Source organism: Dermacentor albipictus, chromosome 2 (genome assembly GCF_038994185.2).
Source record: "Dermacentor albipictus isolate Rhodes 1998 colony chromosome 2, USDA_Dalb.pri_finalv2, whole genome shotgun sequence".
Taxonomy (NCBI): Eukaryota; Metazoa; Arthropoda; class Arachnida; order Ixodida; family Ixodidae; genus Dermacentor; species Dermacentor albipictus.
Genome location: NC_091822.1, coordinates 30,485,496 through 30,506,890, shown reverse-complemented (window position 1 = coordinate 30,506,890; position 21,395 = coordinate 30,485,496). Strand labels below are relative to the sequence as shown.

Below are 21,395 nucleotides of genomic sequence, written 5' to 3'. Positions count from 1 at the left end.
CTTCGCCTATCTGTTTTACAGCATGTGGTGCCGTCTGAAGCTTAGTGCACGCTTTTAATGGGTGATAATCAAAACATGCTGCTATTCCCTGCTGCAGACTGCGATCATATATGTTTTGCGCCCACTAAATCCCGTGTGAACAAGAAAAGGCTCGATCAAGAAGTGTATATAGCCACCCGTCTCATGGGAAAATGACGGCGTGTACAGTTTCTTATTCCGGTAGCAGCAAATCTCCGCCCAGGTCGTCACACGGCTGGATGTGATACAGTCGGCTTCTGTTTATTTGACCCTGATGGTACCAGCGAAATTTGTTGAATTATCTGGAATGTTGAATTAAACAAGTTGGAGAAAAGGGCAAAACACATCACTGATTCGTTTGGCAGTACTATTTGCCCCAGTTCTTCCCAATTCTAAGATGCCCCTGAATTGAATGCACACCCATCTTTTATGGGTTCAAAGCAAAACAGTAAGATAGAAATGACAGTAGATTTCCTAAACAAAGTAGAAATCAAACACACACCCGATTTTTAGGCAGGAAAAATGTGCCGTGCATCTGATTCTGGCAATAAGTAAAAGATGAAACCAGGCAACTTTACCTTCACAGATTGGAAATTTATCATTGCCTCTCTCAGGCAGCGCTTAATCACTCTCTATGAAAAACCACATCTCGGCCTCCGTACATAGCACATTTGATATTCCGCATTTATCAAACGACTCTGCAATGATCCCTAATGGGATAGTGGACCACGACTACATAAGTGAAATAACTTATTGTTTTAAAGTGCTTTTATAATCAGACTGTGTTGTTGTCGTGTTATGTGAGAATTTGTTGTCAGGAGTCACCATCCATGATCACTATCTTGGGATGGCAATGACGATGACGCTGGCTAGGCTGGCTCTTGCAGTAAGCTGTTGCGAGCACTGTGAACATTTTTGTTTTGGCTTCATATTGGATTGCATCTTGCTAGCAATTTTCACACACATTTTTTGGGGAAACAAAAAGGCATGCATTACAATCGCGTAAATACTGTAATAATCCATTGTGAGCTACCCTGTATGCTTTAAAATCTTCTTGAGGCAGGCTAAAAATGGGCATTTTCGATGGGAGCTGATGTGTGTTTGACGCATTCACCACACCTTAAGCGCCACCAAGACAGACCCTGCCACTGTTGGAGTCATTAGGGTCACCATTGGGGTCAGGCACGTGCTTGCTGACCAGCCAAGTTCGAATTATTCAATGAAGGCCAATTTCAGGATCAAAACAATGAAACTTTGGCCCCATAGGAATACATGGTGCCAGCTGGGACATTTGTTCGGGATCAAGTAAACCAAAAGATTTAATTAACAGAACTCAATTAACGGAGGCCTACTGTAGCCTCAAAAGTGATCAACCAGAATGCAACCTCAGTCCTCACTTCTTTCTTAGCTGTTAGTTGAAGATTGTGAAGAAGTCGTGTGGCTCTCATGATGTCACTTGTGTTTTTCATAGGATGAGAGTCACTGGTTGAGTGGTAGGCATTGCAAGGAAAGAAATACAAGGACATGCGACACAGCGGACAGATAGGTGTAGCGCTACGTTGAACTTTGTGTGTCCGTGCCTCTTCTCTGGTTTTCATTTATCTCAGTCTTACTTGGACCCAGTCCACGCATTATTGCCTCACCCAAATCGTCATTCTTGGTTATGGCAGGTTTGGATGATTCTTAGTGCTGAAGTAGCTAGAAGGGTGGCAGATTTGGTTAGTTCTTACTCCTCTGCTGCATGAGTTTTTGGTAATTATGTAACTAAAGCCCTTTGAAAGCATGTCAACTCCTATGGAGACAACATTTCACCTTAATGGCTGCACAAATGATGTGTTCTAAGATAATCATTACCTAAATGATAAAGGTTGCATCATTTTGCATAAAGATAAGCTCATCCTTGCAAAAAGACAAAAGAAAGAAAATAGGGATGAGTTCAACAGAATGTTGTTTGCAAAAATGTGAGGAACGTATCTGACTTATGAGCAAATTACTTCCGGAGGTTTGCAGCCTTGAATTAATGTGCTATTTCCACTGCCTGATGTTCTTATCCTCACTACAAAAGCTGCTACCTAAGTTCCGCCACGTGGCAGCATGCTTTAGAGCAGTGGTGTCACGCGTAGTTGTGGAGCCATGTCGTCTTACTCCTGTGCGCAGTGCACTTGGTGGCTCCGGCCGAAGCGTAGCTGCAGTGCAAGTTCTGGACTGCCCTGGATTCCAGCCCCAGAGTGGCACCGGTGCAGGGGGCAGTGCAGCAGCCACCCTGGAAGAGCTCTGCCACAACTACATCCAGGAGCGACTGCAGCTGCTCTTTCACCAGTGGACTTTCCTCAATCAGCAGGAGCGATATGACCAGGTGCCTACTTGCTGGGAATTATCACCTTCATTCCGAAAGGACCCTCCATTCGACCCTTTTTTGGACCTTGGGATGTGAAGGGCAGACGCCTCTTGGCTTATGAAGTGACTGTGCTTATTAAGTTGTAGTGCAAACAATGCAGTGCACAAGACAGAGAAACCAGAGATAGTCTTTATACCTCTTTCCGCATGCCATCTATACTTTGTCTTCACCAGTGCTGGGGCAACACCACAGGAGGCCCGCCTCAAAAAACAAAGTTGTATCACTGCACATGTTTGCATGACGCTGGCAAGAAAAGTCCTTGAGCATGCAACTGCTTCAGCTGCTCCTGGAATCGAGTTGAAATGTGGTTTGCAGTGGTAGGTTTCAGGAAAGCAGGTTTCGCATGTTTGACGGAACTTAATGTGTCCTGGCCGTTGATTCGTAGTACGAAAGTCTTTTCATCATGGGGTGGGGTGACACCACTAGGTGCAGACCACTGTATGGTGCTTGAAGCACTCAACAAGCGCATTCTGCATTTCCTACCGCATTACAGGTACAGAAAGCCAGACACTCTGTATCTTAACTGCTGTTTGCATTTAAACTGAATTTGATAGTACAAAGCACTATATCTGAAGCACTTTATTGAACAAATAGATATTAGGGATATTTGTTGTGCCCTGTAAAATTTAGTAGGCCCTACCAATGTCATCTACATGTTGGAAATTTCCCCATTTAGCACACTGAATTAATGTAAGGTGCCACGTAGTTGGTAAAAAATACAGTGACCAAAGACAAAACTATTTTGAGTATATAGCAATAATTGTGGCTATCTATAACTGCAATCAAGTCAGCAAGTTACAATGCGCATATTGTATTTCACAATAAATAATGCTTATCAGATGTATGCAACAATCATAAATATGCCCCAAAACAGCGACAGCTCATGTGAAATCATTTCGCCCTCTCCCCAAAAATTTCAGTGACTGCAATGAATTCATCAGCCGAGCATGTTTATGAGCTAAGAATGCGACACTTGCCACATGATGTAGAACGATCAGAGCTACCAGCTTACTTAGAAAGATGATCAACTTGCGATTCCATGCTCTTAGGAGGTACCTTTCGTCCCACAGTCTTTTTCGAGTGATAGGACACTTTTCACACAGCGACGAATGTGCTCGCAAAGAAGTGCTGAACATGCACATCCTGGCCATCCACTGGCGGAATTTGATACTTCAGCTTGTTATCAAGGAGGCAGCATGCCTCTCTTTGGTAGTAGCTTGACTGTACAGGGAGACCTCGTTAAACGGTAGTTGGCCGGAGCTCGGAAAACGTATGTACTAAACGGTAGTACTGCTTAACCGAAATAGCATGACATCGCCCACTTACCTGTCAAAAACGGAACTCGGAGAGAGTGTGATGAAAGGGGAAAAAACATGCAGTATTTATTTACTTCGCGCGACAAACATGTTATTTTTGTCTGATGCCGCGGCGGCCTAGCAGCGACGACAGCGGCCTCAAACTTGCTGAAGCTGTGAGCCAACTTTTCATCCAGCCCTCTCTTCTTGGCAAACACTCACATGGCAGATTCCTCATTGGCATTACATATTCTCTGTGCACAGGCGCGGTAGCGCTGCAGAAGTCGCGGGGCACCTTTTCATTGCGGGGTGCTGTTCTCGTCGCAACGATTGCATTCATGAAGCTCACATACAACTTCTGCCACTGTCGGGCCTGAGTCACCCGTGCTGTCGTTTTGAGTGTCGTCCTTATCACTGTTGCGAGGCGGCACTCTGGCAACAGCAGAGGCAACGATGACATAAAGTCCAACCTCCTAGCTGACATCTCTTCGCGGTCGCAGCAGCGCTGCCGAGCAACTTCTTCACATTCCAAACGCCACACACTGTAGTCAACAGTAGACCCATGTCACGTATAAGTGCCGACTTTTCACGTCACGTTCGATAGCACGAACGATGCCTAATTTTTCTTCTATGTTGAGCACCCGGCGTCTTTTTTTTCCGAGTTTCGGCACAACGCGAGTTCTCGCTTGCACGAAGCCACAAAGCTCTCTGGCACGGCGCCGAATAATGTTGACGTTGATGAGGCTTTACGCGCAAATGCACAGTGTGCTTGGAGGCATTTTAGCTGATCTCTGAGGCATGTTCTGCTGAGCCACCTGACGGAGACAATGCACCACCGTGTTTGCGCAATGAAAAGTGGAAACGCTATGTGTTAACCGATACGTATGTAATAAGCTGGTAGGGTTTATGCGGATACAAAACACATTATGTTCAATGGCCGCTGAGTTGGGGATTTGACTTTACAACTTTTAAAATGAAAGTTCTGTTTAAGCGGATACGGTTTAACCAGGTTTTACTGTACTGCGATTTTCGTGCATCATCTGTGCGCATTCCTCCTCAGAAAGAGCTGTTCGCTGTTTCAGAAGGTGTACAAGGTCTGTGCCATAAAGCACATCACTGTTTTGTGTCCTCAGAAACCGTTGTGCGTCATTGTGCAGTTTCAGTTGTTCACAAGTGGCATGTGGCTCGACATTACCGCTATTCTGAGGTGCAACGCGGGACGTTTCTCTGCTGGCTCACTCTCTTGCAGCCATGGGGCAATAGCTACCCACCTAGAGCGCGACCAGTTTTGTAACTTCGCATCACATGATCCATCCATTGCCCTGCTACATGAGCACCCTCATTCCTACTTCACTCCCTCCCCCTAGCATCAGGCAGGATCCCCCTGGCGCACCTCACTTAATTGCTTTGTCCATTTCTAGAAGACTGTCAGAAGTTGGGGATATAAAAGGTCTTGTGAGATCCATCTTACAAACTGCTTCTGTAACTGGATAGCGTTCTTATTGGTTCTGACTTCTGCAATATTGATTTTTTTAATGTTTAACACGACATATTCCTGAATACAACTGATATCTTTTTTGTGTGGGAGTGCGAATACAATATATCAGATTTTGAATAGAATATTGAATTGAATTAAGAATGAAAAGCTGAATATCAAATTGAAGATTAGATATCAGGAAATTTTTCACAAAATTTAATGCTTGTAGATTTTGGGCAAGAAAATACAGTGTTGCAGCTGCTCAGGAGTCTCCTATTATTGTGTAACAAGAATGTTGCAAGCCATCGGTAACTTAGAGATGAAAATATACGGTATGGTCTATTCATAGTAAAGAACACCCAAATTAGTAAGCCAGCACTGATTACAGGTCAGTTCTCGTAAATGAAGGTCTGTTAAAATTTTTTTGTCAGTGGAATTTATCTTGAATAAAATCAAGTGCTTCTTTTTTTTACTCCGAAACTAATGAAGAAGTCACATTATATCAATGAGGTTATTAGTTTAATAGCGGACCTATGTTCTGAGACAATCTTTTATTTATTGCACTGAAAGCTTTTCCTTGCAGTTTTTAAAATACAGAAGGGCTAAACCAACTTTAGGGAACTTGGTTTATAGTAAAGCCAATCTGTGCAACAGCCGAAAGGACCACGCTTCACGCAACTCTTATCACCGCTCCGACCATAGGCGGTTCCAACGATAAAGAGCAGGCAGGGGCCATCTGTGCCATTTCATTGTGAGGTTTGGCGTGGTTTACCACCTGTCACATAATCTGAAATCTGGAGGGTCACAGCAAGCTTGCGCGATGCTCGGTAACCCTGCACCTCTCCTTGTTCATCTGCCTGCTCTCGCTTTTGTTTGCGAGGCAATTTGATGGCCTTCTGAGTGCCACGTGGCTGCTGCAAATACTAGATCAGCATCGATTTGGCACCAAACCGTAACTATGGTCGCCTACATCCAATGAAGCAGTGCCAATTAAGGCTAATGCTGAGGCAGTGTGGTCGTGATAAAAATTTGCCGCTGGCCAGTGTGGTAACAAGTCGTAAGCTGTCGCAGAATGCTTGCCGCTAATATTTTTGTACTGTTGCTTCAGTGACCGATGGCTGTTGAAGTGGCGCGAAGTTTGTCGCCGTGTATTGAACATGATCTGTGTGCCGGCACTATTTGTAGCTAGTCTGCCCAATCTTCGCACTCAACAAAATATGCGCTCTTTTTGTTGCCGTTCTCTCTTTCAGGGCGTCGCATTATCATTGAATCAGTCCTGTTGACCTCGATAACCTGTATGAAGAGTCAGCCTCTGCTGACGTGGTGCCATTGTGCGAGTAGCGGCATTCAGGCTCTGTGTTTGCAAAACCCGCATCGGGCCAACGTCGGGGAGTGCTTGCAGTGACAAATCTACTACTGCATCAGCTGGGCCGGCCTGTCCACTGTGCTCGGCACTCCTTCTGCACCGAAAATGAAGTGAAATGCTCGCTTGGGTGGAATCGGAGCACGAGGAGCTGCGCGGTGCATGCACCATGTGGCGCTGCGTGGGTCTCTACACCGAATATGTTGAATATTGAAAAGATCCAATAGTATATATTCCATCAGAAAATTGGAATTATTTGTACGTTCACCATGTGATTTGATGATGTTCAAGTATTTGCACACCCCTACTTTTTTGTGTTAGCTGTGAAATATTCCAACCTTTGCATTGTTGTTGTCATGTGGGGATGCCACCTTGCAGGAGGCAGTGGTCCTGGAGACGGAGGAGTTTGGAGAGGTACCATCACCGACTCCATTGGTGTCCCTTCTAGACCGCAGCCCACCCCAGTCGGGTCCTTTGCGTGCCTCGACAACCGACCTACGGCACAATGCCGGTCAGCAGGGTCAGTCATGTGGCCTGCTGCAGCTGTTGGACGACGAGTGCCTGTATCCAGGCAACACTGATCAGGCCTTCCTTGACAAGCTCCTCCATATGGCAGCCTCTGCGCATCCTCGAGGTGAGAGGACTGCATATCACTAGTGCTCAGTAATCTGTGTTGTTCATTGATGTTTTGGGGAGCTCAGTTTGGCGGTGGCAAGGAATACATGTTTTGACAGGTTGAGAATGGTGAGTCAACTGGCTTTATTCAAAAGTAAAAGTTGATTTTCTGAATAGCAGTAGTGGCGCCCTCGGCAGACAGGCACCCAGACTCCAAGAAAGAGCAAGGGGCAGTGACCCCCACGGTACGCCAAGGCGACATAAGCTGGATTTCCATGAAGCGGGGACCAAGTAGTGATGGACATTTGCTACAAGGGCTCCCCCTCTAGCATGCCGGAGGCTTAGGTGTGAATGGCAAAAGGAATGAAGAGTTCATGCTTCAGATAGGCTGGTTTCACGCGGTCGTACGGCACTGTCTCTTCTTTGCCGCAAACGTCAGTCTTCAAGGTTTACTCTGGATGCGAAAGCACATGAAAGGGTCCCTCGTAGGAAGGAGTCAATGGTGGCTTGATAGAGTCGCGTCGCAGAAAGACGCGGGTGGCTGCGTCCATTATCGGGAGACTAAACACAGGCTGCCCACGGGCGATACGTGGAGGTGTAGGTCGAAGCTGGTCGAGCCAGGATTGTAGCCCTTCTAAGTGCTGTGCGGCCGCTGGCAGAGTTCTTTGTTGGGTGCGGAAAAACTGGCCTGTAACGCAGATTGCTTACCCATAAAGCGTCTCGGCTGCACTGACTCCTAGGACATCCTTGATTGTTGTTCGCAGCCCCAGTAGTACTAGGGGTTGTCTTTCCCTAACTTTTTCAGAGCGTGGCCGTCAATGACGCCTTCAGTTGTTGGTGGAGACGCTCGACCATGCCGTTGCTCTGTGGGTGGTAAGCCGTAACGTTATGAAGGTGCATGCTGAGCTCTCTCGCCAGGGCAGAAAAAAGCTTGCTTTGGAATTGTTGGCCTCAATCAGTAGTTATGTGCAAAGGGCAACTGTACCGCGACACCCACATAGCAGCAAATACTTCCGTCACTGTTTCGGCCGTGATGTCTTGTAGAGGCGTCGCCTCACGCCACCTTGAGTATCTGTCGATACACGTGGGGAAGTACCTCAAATCTTGGCAGTGTGGAAGAGGCCCCACTAAGTTTAATTGCACGTGATCAAAACGGCTGTGCCGCTGAACGTGTGTACCGGGTCCCTTTCAAAGCTTGACAGGCTTGGCAGCTTCTTGCCCAGCTTCGAACATTTTTGTTGATCCCTGGCCAGGCGAAGCAGTCTGTGATACGCCTCTGGGTCGCTCTGATACCGGGATGGCTTGGCCTGCTCACTGAATCGAATATTGGGCGCCGAAATTCATGGGGCACGAACGTACGAGGAGCTGCCTGTGATGTGTCGCATGTGACCAATGTTGTTGTGTAGGGAAGCGGCACCTCCGCAAGCTGAAGCGACGAGCCTTTATCCCACAATTGGCACAGCTCGGGATCATTTTGCTGGGCGGAAGCTAGAGCTTGGAAATCGGCAGGGACAACAGCCACAGCGCCAAACCACGACGGTGCGTCAGCTGCCTGATTTTTGGTCCCAGAGATATGGCAGATGTCCGTAGAAAATTTTGAGATAAAGGAAAGTTGCTAAAACTCACGTTCTGAGTACGAACTGTTGTTCTTGAAAACGAAAGTTAACCGCTTGGGGTCGGTCAGAATGTAAAAGCTATTGCTTTCAAGAAAAAAACTAAAATGCTTGACAGCACAATAGATGGCCAACACCTCTCTCCCGAAGGTGCTGTAACATGCTTCTGTGGGTTTGAGGTGCTTTGACAAGAAGCCCAGTGGGCTCCAGTCTGTGCCATTGTGCTACTGCAGTACTGCACCCACTGCTGTGTTCAACGCATCTACCTTAAGGCAAGTTGGGGCGTCGGACAACAGATGAATCAGCAACACTGTAGTCGCCAACCACGTTTTGGCTTCCTGGAAGGAGTGTTCATGCTCTGAGGACCAGTGGAAGGTGTCCACTTTTTTGGAGTCACGACCCAGCATGTCGGTAAGCGGCTGAAGAACTTGCACACAGGATGGTTTGAAGCGCCTGTGAAAATTTGAGTTCCAGAAACTCGTGCAACTTTCGGAAGGAGGTTGGAGAGGGGAATTCCTCGATTGCCCGCACCCGTGATTCCAGTGGCATGATGCCTTGGGGTGAAATGTGATGGCCGAAACAATCCAGGGCTTCAACTCCAAAAATGCATTTCTGGGCCTTTAGGACCAGGCCGTGTTCATCCAGTCGCTCAGATAGAAGGTGAAGGTGCTCTTTGTGATGTTAGTCTGTGCAACTTGCAACGAGAATGTCGTCAAGGTAGACAAAAATGAATGGGAATCCGCACGCATCTTCGTCCATGAACTTTTGAAAAGTTTGCACCGCATTCTTCAAAGTGTAAGGCGTACAGACAAACTCAAATAGGCCAAATGGAGTAGTGATTGCTGTCATCGGTGTATCACAGATTTCAACAGAAATTTGGTGGTACGCGCTCATAGAATCGATCTTGTATATTTTGGTTCGAGTGAGACGATTGCCAAAGTCATGTATGTGGGGAAGGGGATATTGATCCGGAGTAGTGACGGCATTCAAAACTTGGTAATCACCACAATTCAGCTAGTCGCCACTGTCCTGCTTTGGAACCAGATGGAGAGGTGGATACCAATTTTGAGCTGAAGCATGTGTTCAAACTCACTACGGGCGCCTTCCAACCTCCGTCCAGCTAGGCTCCGTGGCCGTTTGGCGACGGGTGGGCCGGTGGTAATGATTTGATGCGTCACCTTGTGTTTCACGGGCAGTGCATCGTTTTAGGGGTTCGTGAGTTGCGGGTACTCGGCAAGTATCTTGTTGTACGTTGAGACTGGCCGAAATGTACGGATTCCCGATGAGGCGAGGTTAGACGGCAGTTCAAGTACATCGAACCATGTGACATTATCCTTTAGGAATCGACCGTGGACACTCACATCTAGGTTGCAATAGCTGAGGAAGTCCGCTCCTAGTATGGCAAAGTTGACATCAGCGATCACAAACACCCAAGTGTGCAAGCACCGGAGTCCGATGTCTAGCGTTATTGACTGGAGCGCATGCAATGCGATAGTAGTTTTATTCAGTGTGTGTAGTGGGGATGTGGACTTGCCACATTGGCGATCCGTAGCTGTGGCGGGAAAGATAGACAGCTTGGCCCCGGCGTCGACAAAGAAGCAGGTGCCAGTGATGCAGTCTACTACGAAGAATAGACGGCTTGCTGATGTCACATGCCTCTATTTGCGACCGGCCAGTGCGTTTCTCGTCCACAAACGGCTGTATGCAGTGACTTGCTTGTTCGCGAAAGCAACGATGGTACCGGCTCAACTGCCGCTGCAAGTGTCTAGGTACACTGTGATACTGTGAAGGTGAATAGTCGCGCCGATGTCAATCGCCAGTGTTGCCACCCATCGTCAGCTTCTTCAGTGCACTGGCAAGATGGTGAACTGTTTCCTCCAGGTGCGAGAGTTGGTCCCCTGGCTCTAAGACTCTCGGAGTGGCGATAGGTAACTGTCCGCAGACGAGCAGTCGCATGTGCGGTCAGTGAGTACAGTTAGCTGATCGAGACTCATCTCGTCAGAACCCGCCAGCACCATGCATGCGCACTATGGAAGGCGTTGCAAGAACAGCTTGCACAAAATTAGAACCTGGCTCTTGTTTGCGGAGTGCTCATCCAGTAACTGATGCAACCGGTGCAGGAGTTGTGACGGTCGTTGTTCAATGAGTTCCTCGGAGAGGAGCTGTTGAAGCCTACTCTGTTGCGATGGCTCAAGGCACTGCAGGACCGTGCATTTTAGGCCGTCGTATGCTGCGGCCGAAGGTGTACCCGCTAGCAAGTCGTCTACGGCATCGGCGATGTCAGAGGGTAGCACGGCAACAATGTGCATGTACTTTGCTGTCTGTGAAGTGATGCGTTGGAGTCGAAAACGGTCCTCTACTTATATAAACCAAACTCGGGAATTCTTAGGCCAAAAGCTGGGAAGCTGAAGCTCTGCGGCCATGACAGGAGGCGTAATCGGGGCGTCGACTCTGTCAGCAAGTGTAGGAGCAACGTGGTCCTTGGCTAGTGTTCGAAAGAAAAAAAAGAAAGACAAAACGTATATGCCCTGGGTTACCACTTGTTGGGAGCCCGTTTTGGCGGAAGCAAGGAATACACATCTTGACAGGTTGCAAACGGAGTCTACTGCCTTAATTCAAAAAGTGAAAGCAGATTTGCTGAGTGGCAGTGGTGGCGCCCCAGTCGAGCAGCTGCCTCGCTTCAACGAAAGAGGAGGCAATGACCCCCACGGCGAAGCAGACTGGATTTGCAGAGCAAGGGGCAGTGACCCCTGTGGCGGGGACGACGAAGTGACAGACGGTCGCTACAATGTCATTGATGGCATGGTTTAATCATTGATAATGTTTTACATCCGTTCAACTTAGCTGTGAAAGGCTTTTGAATCTTCACAGCACTGCTTTAAATTACACAAATTCAATTAGTAAGTACTGTAATGAAGAAAGGAGGAGAATGGCATACCGATCATCATCAAGAACAGAGGGCACGAGACGGGCGTTCGAAGACCACCATCTTGCTCTCCGCGCTCACTGTTCCGAGCTACCGCCCGTTTGTTGGACTCGCTCAATAAACATCTTTACATTTGGTGGATCGTGCTGGTTACGCACATCGTCGGCACCCTGGAACTCCGATCCCGCACGTTGCACTCGACCATGCAAGCTGACGCAGCCCAACAGCCGCCACCTCTCCCGGCCGCCGTTTGTCCCGGCCCCGTTCGCCAGCGAGACCCCCCGGTATTTTCGGGTACGGAAGACCAGGACGTCGAGGACTGGCTGTCGTCCTACGAAAAAGTTAGTGGACCCAACAAGTGGGATGACGCTACTAAGTTGAGTACCGCGAACTTTTACTTGGCTGGCGTGGCGAAGCTGTGGTATACGAACCACGAATCGGAATTTGAAAGCTGGTCTGCTTTCAAGGAGGCAATATCTGCCGTTTTCGGTCGCCCTGCCGTGCGGAAGTTACGCGCCGAGCAACGGCTGCGCACACGGGCACAGGAACCGAATGAAACATTTACCGCCTATATTGAGGACGTACTCGATCTCTGCAGGCGCGCCGATGCCTCAATGAGCGAAAGTGCCAAAATACAGCACATCATGAAGGGCGTCGACGACGATGTCTTTCAGATGCTTCTTGCGAAGTCTCCTGGCACAGTGTCTGAAGTGGTAACTCTGTGCCACAGCTACGACGAGTTGAGAAGGCAGCGGGCTCTCACCCGACGTTCATCTCAGACGTACAATCAACCGCTCGCTGCACTGGACATCATGCCTGCCCAGCCATACCTTATCGCACAAATGAAAGAATTTGTGCGTGAGGAGGTGGCCCGTCAGTTGTCTCTCCTGCCGTTTGCTCAGCGTCAGGAGCTCCCACAACAGCAGCAACTGCAGCGACCAATCCCGTTGGCTCCCGTGCTTCGACACGTCATTCAAGAGCAGATTTCCGAGGCCATGCCGGTGCCCATTCAGCAGCAACCTGTCGCCGCGCCTCTTAGTTACGCTGAGGTAGTAAAGCGGCAGCAGCTTCAACAGCCCTCACCACCCCATGGTGTGTCGTATGCTGCAGCCCCGATTCAGCCGTCCGTGACATGGTCTGCTCCCATCCCTGCAAATCCCTGGCGAACGCGCGACAACCGGCCGATCTGTTTTGCGTGCGGTGGCCCTGGTCATATCGCCCGATTCTGCCGTCGTCGCGCGCCAGGATATTCAGACGCCCGTTCACCGAACTACATAGATCGTCCCCGCTCTCGATATGAAGATCCGGGTCCCCAACCAAGCACGTCTTCACGTGACTATCCGCAACCCACGTCTCGTCGCTCACCTTCACCCTGTCGCCGCTCCTTGTCGCCCATGCGTCGTCGACCAGCCCCTGAAAATGAGGGAAACTAGCCTCCGCAGTTCGTGAGGCAAGAACTGCGCTGTCGAAATGCTCAAGTCCTCGAACTTTGCCGTCGAATATTGTCGAAGTTTTCGTAGAAGGCATCCGTGCATATGCTCTTGTCGATACCGGTGCTGCCGTTTCTGTTATAGATGCCACACTTTGCCGCAAGCTTCGGAAGGTGACCACGCCTCTTGAGATGATGCCCTTACGTACAGCGAATGGAGACCCTGTTCGGCCTATAGCTGCCTGCACTGCTCGACTTATTATAGCTAAAGAACACTACATTGTCGAGCTTATCGTCCTTTCCTCTTGCTCGCACGACATTATACTTGGCTGGGACTTTCTATCGTATAATCACGCCGTTATTGATTGTGCCAGATCTGAACTTGAGCTCTTCCCCTTGTGTGACGAGTCCTACTACCCCGCTCATCAAGCCGCACACAAAATAGTCGTCACAGAAGACACAGAAATTCCGCCGACAGCAGCTGTTTTGCTCCCCGTATTCTGCAACAGCATATGTGATGAAGCTGCATTCTTTGAACCATCATGCCTTCTTCTAAATCGGAAGCCACTTCTTTTGCCTTATTCGACCCTCTCTATTTCGAATGGAACAAGCGCTCTCTGCCTCACAAATCCTCTTCCATATCCCATCAGACTGCTTAAAGGTGAATCCCTTGGATGCGTGCAACCCATTGATGTCGGCCAAATTTTTTCCGTGCAGCAAGATTCAGCTCGACGCGACCTCGACGTCATCAGTGCTCTTACCCCTTCTGATGTTCCAGCTGCTGACCTATTCGATTCGTCCATCGCAGACGGACTGTCCCCATTTGAACGCACTGCTCTTCTCCAGCTGCTCTACCAGTTCCGCGACTCCTTCGATGTTGCCCAACGTGCCCTTGGCCGAACTTCTACCATTGTTCACAACATCGACACCGGATCCAACTCGCCAGTGCGACAACGCCCTTACCGCGTCTCCACCGCGGAACGTCAAATTATTACTGACCAGGTTGACGATATGCTTAAACGCGACGTTATTCGCCCTTCACAAAGCCCGTGGGCATCCCCTGTGGTTCTCGTTAAAAAAAAGGATGGATCGATTCGCTTCTGCGTGGATTACCGGCGCCTAAACAAGGTCACTCGAAAAGACGTGTACCCTTTACCCAGAATTGACGATGCCCTTGATTGCCTACAAGGTGCCGAGTTTTTTTCGTCGTTAGATTTGCGTTCCGGGTATTGGCAGGTACCTTTAGCAGAGGCCGACCGTTCAAAGACAGCCTTCGTCACGCCTGACGGTCTATATGAATTCAATGTCATGCCCTTCGGCCTCTGCAATGCGCCTGCCACCTTCGAACGCATGATGGACTCGGTTCTGCGGGGTTTGAAGTGGCACATGTGTCTCTGCTATCTCGACGACATTGTTGTCTTTGCGCCAGATTTCGCAACCCATCTAGAACGCCTCAACCATGTCCTGACGTGTCTGAAAACCGCTCAGCTGCAACTAAATCTCAAGAAGTGCCGTTTTGCTGCGCGAAAACTTACAATTCTTGGTCACGTTGTATCAAAGGATGGTGTGCTTCCGGACCCAGCTAAATTACGTGCCGTGACTGACTTCCCCAAACCGACGACTCTAAAGCAGTTACGAAGCTTCATAGGGTTATGTTCCTACTTTCGTCGGTTTGTGCGCAACTTCGCCTCTATAATTGCGCCTTTGACCCAACTACTAAGCAGCGCCTCCAATATCTCGTCATGGTCTTCTGAGTATGATCAAGCACTTCTCCACCAGTGCAAAATTGTACATCGGACGTGTACTGCCTACCACCCTCAGACGAACGGTCTCACTGAGCGGTTTAATCGGACTCTGGGCGACATGCTTGCGACACATGTTGCATCTGATCAATCAAACTGGGACCTGGTTCTCCCATTTGCGACATACGCGTATAACACCGCTACGCAAGTCACAACCGGGTTTTCCCCCTTCTTCCTTTTGTACGGTCGCCAGCCGACGCACACTATCGACACGTTGCTGCCATACGCACCAGATACCTCAGAGTGCACGCCCGTGTCAGCAGCGGCCCGTTACGCTGAAGATTGCCGACAACTAGCCAAGCGCTTTACTACAGCCGACCAACAACGCCAGAAAAACGCCCGCGATGATGATCACTCTCCGGCCGCAACATTCGCTCCTGGAGCACTTGTGTGGCTGCTTGTACCACCCTGCGCCCCTGGCTTGTCGTCCAAACTGCTCCCAAATTATCATGGTCCCTACCGCATCGTCGAGCGTACTTCCCCCGTAAACTATGTCATTGAGCCTCTTACGCTGCAAGGCGACCGTCGTCGACGTGGACGTGATGTTGTTCACGTAAACCGCCTCAAGCCGTACTTCGACCCTCTTGTACCCACCTGTTAGATCGCCAGGATGGCTCCACCTTTCTCGACGGGGGCAATTGTAATGAAGAAAGGAGGAGAATGGCATACCGATCATCATCAAGAACAGAGGGCACGAGACGGGCGTTCGAAGACCACCATCTTGCTCTCCGCGCTCACTGTTCCGAGCTACCGCCCGTTTGTTGGACTCGCTCAATAAACATCTTTACAGTACAAATAATTTCTCCTGTGTTGTCCTTGGTGTCTTTGTTTTTTGGCTTCTCATGACATGATTAATAAAAATCGGGCCCCTCGGTTAATCCCTTTTCTTCTCATACAAGTGACAAGGAGGAGTACACGATAGAACACAGGTGCACCAGTCAGATGCATTATCATTGGGCTTGTGCAAATATTTGGTATGTTTAAAAATTAGATCGAATCTTATGCTATTCAATATTCACTTTGAATTGGATTTATGTATTCTAAGCATTAAAAACAAACAAATACAGTAGAACCTTGTTCATACACTTCAGAAAGAAAATGGGGAAAATGTTTTTTTTTTGTAGGTTACGCCAGATATTCTTTTCTGAAGGAACTACTGCACTCAATATTTCATGCAATACATAAACAAAAAAGCAAAATGAATGCACTTTTCATGCATGCTATATTATTAACGAGATGTATGTCATGAAAAAGATATAAATTGCTAGAATCAAAATTGTGGGATAAAATTGAACAAAGTTTGTAAAGACATTCTTGTATCTGCTATGAAAAATATGTAAATAAATTATGAGCTGTACAAAATACATATATTGCCTTCTAATAGGCACTATTTCTGAAAAAATTAAAACTTTTAATTGAACAGGTATTTCGCTAAAAATATTTAACTGCAAGCACTACAGTTGGGTGTGTCGCGCTGCGGCTGCCAATCTTCCGGGCTTGCTTGCGTTGTCGTTGCTCTCAGAGTCAAAGTCTCATCATGAAAATCAGCATCCTTAGACTCGCTGATACTCGACCCATTGATAACATCAGCCACAGACGCAGGGGAATCATTAGGTCTGTGATCTTTCGAAGTGCGCGCGCCGTTCCGGGAGGCAGCCATTTTTGCTTTCTACTTTGGTGATCGCAAAACTTCAGAATGCGTTAAAAAATTACTGCTAAAGGATTACCAAGTAGCTGAGGACAAGGAGCGACGCATGAGCTGGGGCATTGTCATGAAGCAACATCCAAGCCCGATTTTCCCTCTATTCAGGCCTCTTACTGCCCACAGAATCTCTCAAAGATGCTAGGATTCCCTGGTAAACTTCTTTGTTTATCGTGGCACAAATTCCTGATGGACAATGCCTTTGCAGTAAAAAAACACAACCAACATCAGCTTCATTTTTGATCGACTCATGTGTGCTTTTTTTGGACGAGTAGAACCTTTGGCCACCCACTGCAATGACTGCACTTTTGTTTCAACATCATAGCCATAAACCCATGTCTCATCGCCTGTTATGAAGTTCTTAAGAAAGTTTTCATCGTCATTGGCAGTGGCGAGCAGTTCCTGGCTGATTTCAATACGGGTCTGCTTCTGTTCAGCAGTCAACAAATGCGGCACGAATTTTGCACTGACACGACGCATCCCAACTTTGTCATTCAAAATTTAATGACGTGATCCTATGTTGATACCCGCTTCGTCAGCGACTTCTCGAACAGTCAAACGACGATTTCCACGAATCACAGTTCGAACTCTCTCGACGTAGTCATCTGTGGATGTGGAAGGTCGTCCTGGCTTGGGATCGTCACTGACTGACATTCTTCTGTGTTGAAAACGCTTGAACCAATCATAACACTCTGTGCGACTCATACAGTCCTCCCCGTATGCTTTGTTAAGCAACTGAAATGTCTCTGTGAAAGTTTTCCCAATTTTGTAGCAGAACGTCACGCACACACACACTCTTTTTTCAATTCCTTCATTGTCACTTTGGCACAATCCGAAGAACAGGTTGTTTATGTGCTCACGTTCAGTTCAGCGGCTGTAGCTCGCCAACTAACGGTCAGAATGAAACGCGGCAAAGGGCAGTTTGTTGTCTAAACCTGCCGCTACATGCGCTCAGTAGCCACAGCACGTTTCCTCTACCCATTGGCATGCTATTTAAGAAGTTCAGTTTCTTCTTGAATGCACCTCGTACCTCTCGATAACAGCTCCTCGATAACACTTTTTTTTTCAGAACTATTTTTCAGAACCAAAATACCGTAGAGCTTCTCTAATTAGTTTTCTGTGGGACCCCGAGCAAGAAAGTATAGCACACGGTAAATGTATTGCAGCAACATGCTTTTAAAACCATGCAAACAAGCTGTTAGGTAATTATCAAAGACAATATGCACAGCTTAGCCTCTAAATGATTTATATCTTTCGGGCTTAATAGGGACTGTCTGAATGAACAAAACATCGGCTTCAGCAGAAAATGAGTGGCTCATTCTGCAAGTGAAGTCATTGGTACCCGCCAAAGTGACCAGTTCAACGAAAATGAAAGTATCTTCAAAAGTGATTGTCCCAGGATGTGGCCTCAATGCATTGCTGCGCACACATATGGTTCCCTACGACCTGGTCAGTGCTTATGTCAGTCATTGTCATGCTTTCAATACAAATAGATGGAAGTCCAGTCTGCCCATGCACCAAATGTTAGTCCCCTGGCAACATAACAGAAGTCTGCCAAGCTGTGGTAGCCGAATGAGCATGTGTTTCCACGCAACAGTCATTGTCCAGCACTTCACTCAACTAATCGCTTTCTTCATGGGTACAGACATCGAGGGTGCTGTTGGTGCCTCTTGAAGCTACATGAAGTTGTCCAGAGACCACGTCACTGTTTTACACATAAACTCTGGGATGCGCGGAACATGCACAACAAACAGCAAATGCAGTCTTTGTAACTTAGCAGCTTGCCACGGCATGTCCTGTGGTGTGTGTCCCGTCAGTGACTGCTTGACAGCCTAGGCTTCATTAGTTTTGGTTTCCAGAAGGCGCTGCCGACATGGCTAATAACCATGCCAGTGACTTATCAAAATCAAAATATCACCTTTTCTGCTCGACGCAGTGGCCAGTTTCACACGGCTGTGCAGGCTAGTCCAAATATTGAATGACGTGCTGTAAGGTGTCTGAAATATTGGAAATGTTGCCACAACCAAAGCCTGTCAAAAGCGTGCATTGGTGGTGGTCAGAAATGCACAGCCAGAAGAGTCTAGCGTGGTTTATGTTTTTCTTTAAGAGTTGTTATAGATGATACGCTTGCTATTTCCATTGTACTTATGCACCCGAGGTGCAACTGATTATGCAGAGACATTGCGGGAACAAAAATATTTGGAGGACGCTTAAGCTTCACTTATAAGAGTGGAACGCGATAGCATTCAAAGTTTCTTGAGTGCTTCTCACGCCTCCTGGCAACTGCAGCTTATGTAACCGTAATCTTTACCGATAAACGCTGGTGGCAAACGCTATGCATGAAGGTGAGCTTTCTGGCAGAAATGCGGCCTCCTGCATGGGCAGCAATGTGGCGGAGGCGAGCACCATCTGAAGATGTGGCAAGGAACCGGATGCACCGCTTTGGGCCTTTGAGATCTGTGCGCACAAATCTGGGAGGCCATGGCCGCTCTGTGAGTGGTCGTGCATTACAATAACGCATTTTACCTTGAGAAATTCATTTAGTTCAGTAATTTTCTTGTGCCACATTGGAGGGTCTGCGTGGTTGAGTATGCATGGTTCGAAATTATTTTAGTCAAAGTGACATCCTACGCTGGGTGCCGGATGCAGGATGTTGACGCCGACACTGGATTTTCTGACACACGGGGCCCTTGACGCTGTTGCGTTAACACTCTAACAAAGGGGATTATAATGCATAGTTATCTATGAGCTCTTTCCTGGGACCGGGATTCAGCAATGTTACATCTGCGAAAACATATGAAGGAAGAATGTATCAGCATGGTGCTACTGTACTTTTGAAATTTGTCACCATCATTGTTCTTGAGATTGGTCAAGGTTTAATGCAAATACTGCAACTATTTGAACTATTCATTTCAAATCAAAATTATTCAACACCAATTACTATTTGCTTCAGTGTCACTCGAAATCAAAAAAAAAAATATTCGTACAAGCCTAATTATCATGCATAATTAAAACAAGTACATTCAGTACCAAAATGCAACTAGAATTGAATATGGGAATTGCAAAAAACCAACTTGTCTATTCCTATGCCACTGACAGACATTGTTTCAGAGATATAAACATGATAGCTTTACGGGCGCTGTGTTGCAGAAGATCTGTTGTCGGGGTCAGTGTCGGCGCCGGCGACGATGTCCGTATGAGAAAAATCCCAAACCGCACATCCCAATCCTTGCAGGCCCTCCGCGTGGTGCATGGGCGTTATTGAACTAATTCGATTTGTCAAAGTAAGAAGCATCAGAAAATTCATAAGGTATGACTTACACACACATAGCGTCGGATTGTAATCTGAATAAACAAGAAAGCACAATTCTGTTAAGTGGAAACACACACAAACCCCTTTTCTAGCTGCCGTTTGAGGTCTGTCTCAGTAGGAGTGGCGCGCCCCGCTCAGTTTCTTGCAACACCATTCAGATGGCACTCACCGCCACAAATCTGCTGCAGTGGTGACGTCTGCCGTGGGGAGGGAAAAAACAAACAAACAAGAAAGCTTGCCTTCGTGCATAGCATTCGCCACCAGCATTTCCAGGAAAACATTACGGTTACATAAGCTGCAAATGCCAGCAAGCATGAGAAGCAGCGAGGGATCTTCGAATGCTATCTTGCGAAGCTTAACTGTCCTCCACATTTTTTGCATTATTTGGTCATGCATGTTTCTTGAACGTGCGCTCTACTCTCGATGAAAGGCCACTGTTTAGTTTCACCACCATTGCAATGCGACGAAAGATCAAAATTACAGAGTTTTTCTGAGCTGCAGAACATCAGAGCCACTGAGACGAGCACGAACAAATGAGTGTGGAGGGATGGAATTGTTTAGGAGTGTGCAAATAGTGACATTTTCTTCGCCGACCTAAGGGAATGTGCTCCCGCAAAGTAATAGTTGCAGCCAGGCAAGGAAGCAACAAAAAAGTATAGAAGATGGGAACTCTGCCCGCTGTGGTTGCTTAGAGTCTATGATGTTAGGCGAAATGCAAAAATGCCCGTGTACTTAATTAGGTGTGTTGTGTACCTATGCATTGCTTTCGGGGAAGAAGGCAGTCTGGCACTTGAAGTAGTGAACAAAGAACGGAGTTTATTACATGGAGTGTGACTACATGCAGTGGGTGTTTCCAGGCTAAGAGAGAGAGAGAGGCTAGGTCTTGCAGCTCTTCATGTACCGGTTGACAGGTGGCGTAGTGAGCAGCCACGGTTGCTCGATGATGCTTTCGGAATACTATAAAAGCAGCTAAACATGACAAGGTACATGTTAAAGAACCCCAGGTGGTCAAAATTTCCGGAGTTCCCTACTACGGCGCGGCATGCCTCATAATCAGGAAGTAGTTTTGGCGCGTAAAACCCCGTAATTTAAGCAGATGCGAACTGCATGGTGGCCTAAGTTTATTTATTTATTTATTTTATTTTCACAATACTGCGGACATCTGTCCAAGCAGGGGGGGGCTACATGAGCAGATACAAAAATAAGCAAACATACAATATATACAAGGGTTACAGTCAATAAGATTCATCAAGCGGGTGGCTGTAACCAGTGGGAATTTCCAGGTAGGGCATTCCAATCATTGATTGTTTTCGGAAAGAATGAGTTTTTGAAAAGGTTTGTTCGTGCAAAGATCGGTTTTAAATACTGGCTGTGTTTGTGGCGGGAAATTCGAGATGTGTCCTTAATAATATAGTCACGCGGTTGTATTCCTAGTTTCCCGTAA

The 21,395-nt window shown here is 47.5% G+C and overlaps 1 protein-coding gene across 3 annotated transcripts in view; it reads left to right on the top strand.

Annotated features, from left to right (window-relative positions):
• Positions 1–21,395, top strand: part of LOC135897748 (unconventional myosin-XVIIIa-like) — a 364,913-nt gene that overhangs the window by 137,881 nt on the left and 205,637 nt on the right. For all 3 annotated transcript variants that reach the window (XM_065426465.2, XM_065426463.2, XM_065426464.2), the window contains exons 12-13: positions 2,176–2,374; positions 6,930–7,185. In XM_065426465.2, coding sequence (XP_065282537.2) covers positions 2,176–2,374; positions 6,930–7,185 — 455 coding nt within the window. The remainder of the gene's footprint in view (positions 1–2,175; positions 2,375–6,929; positions 7,186–21,395) is intronic.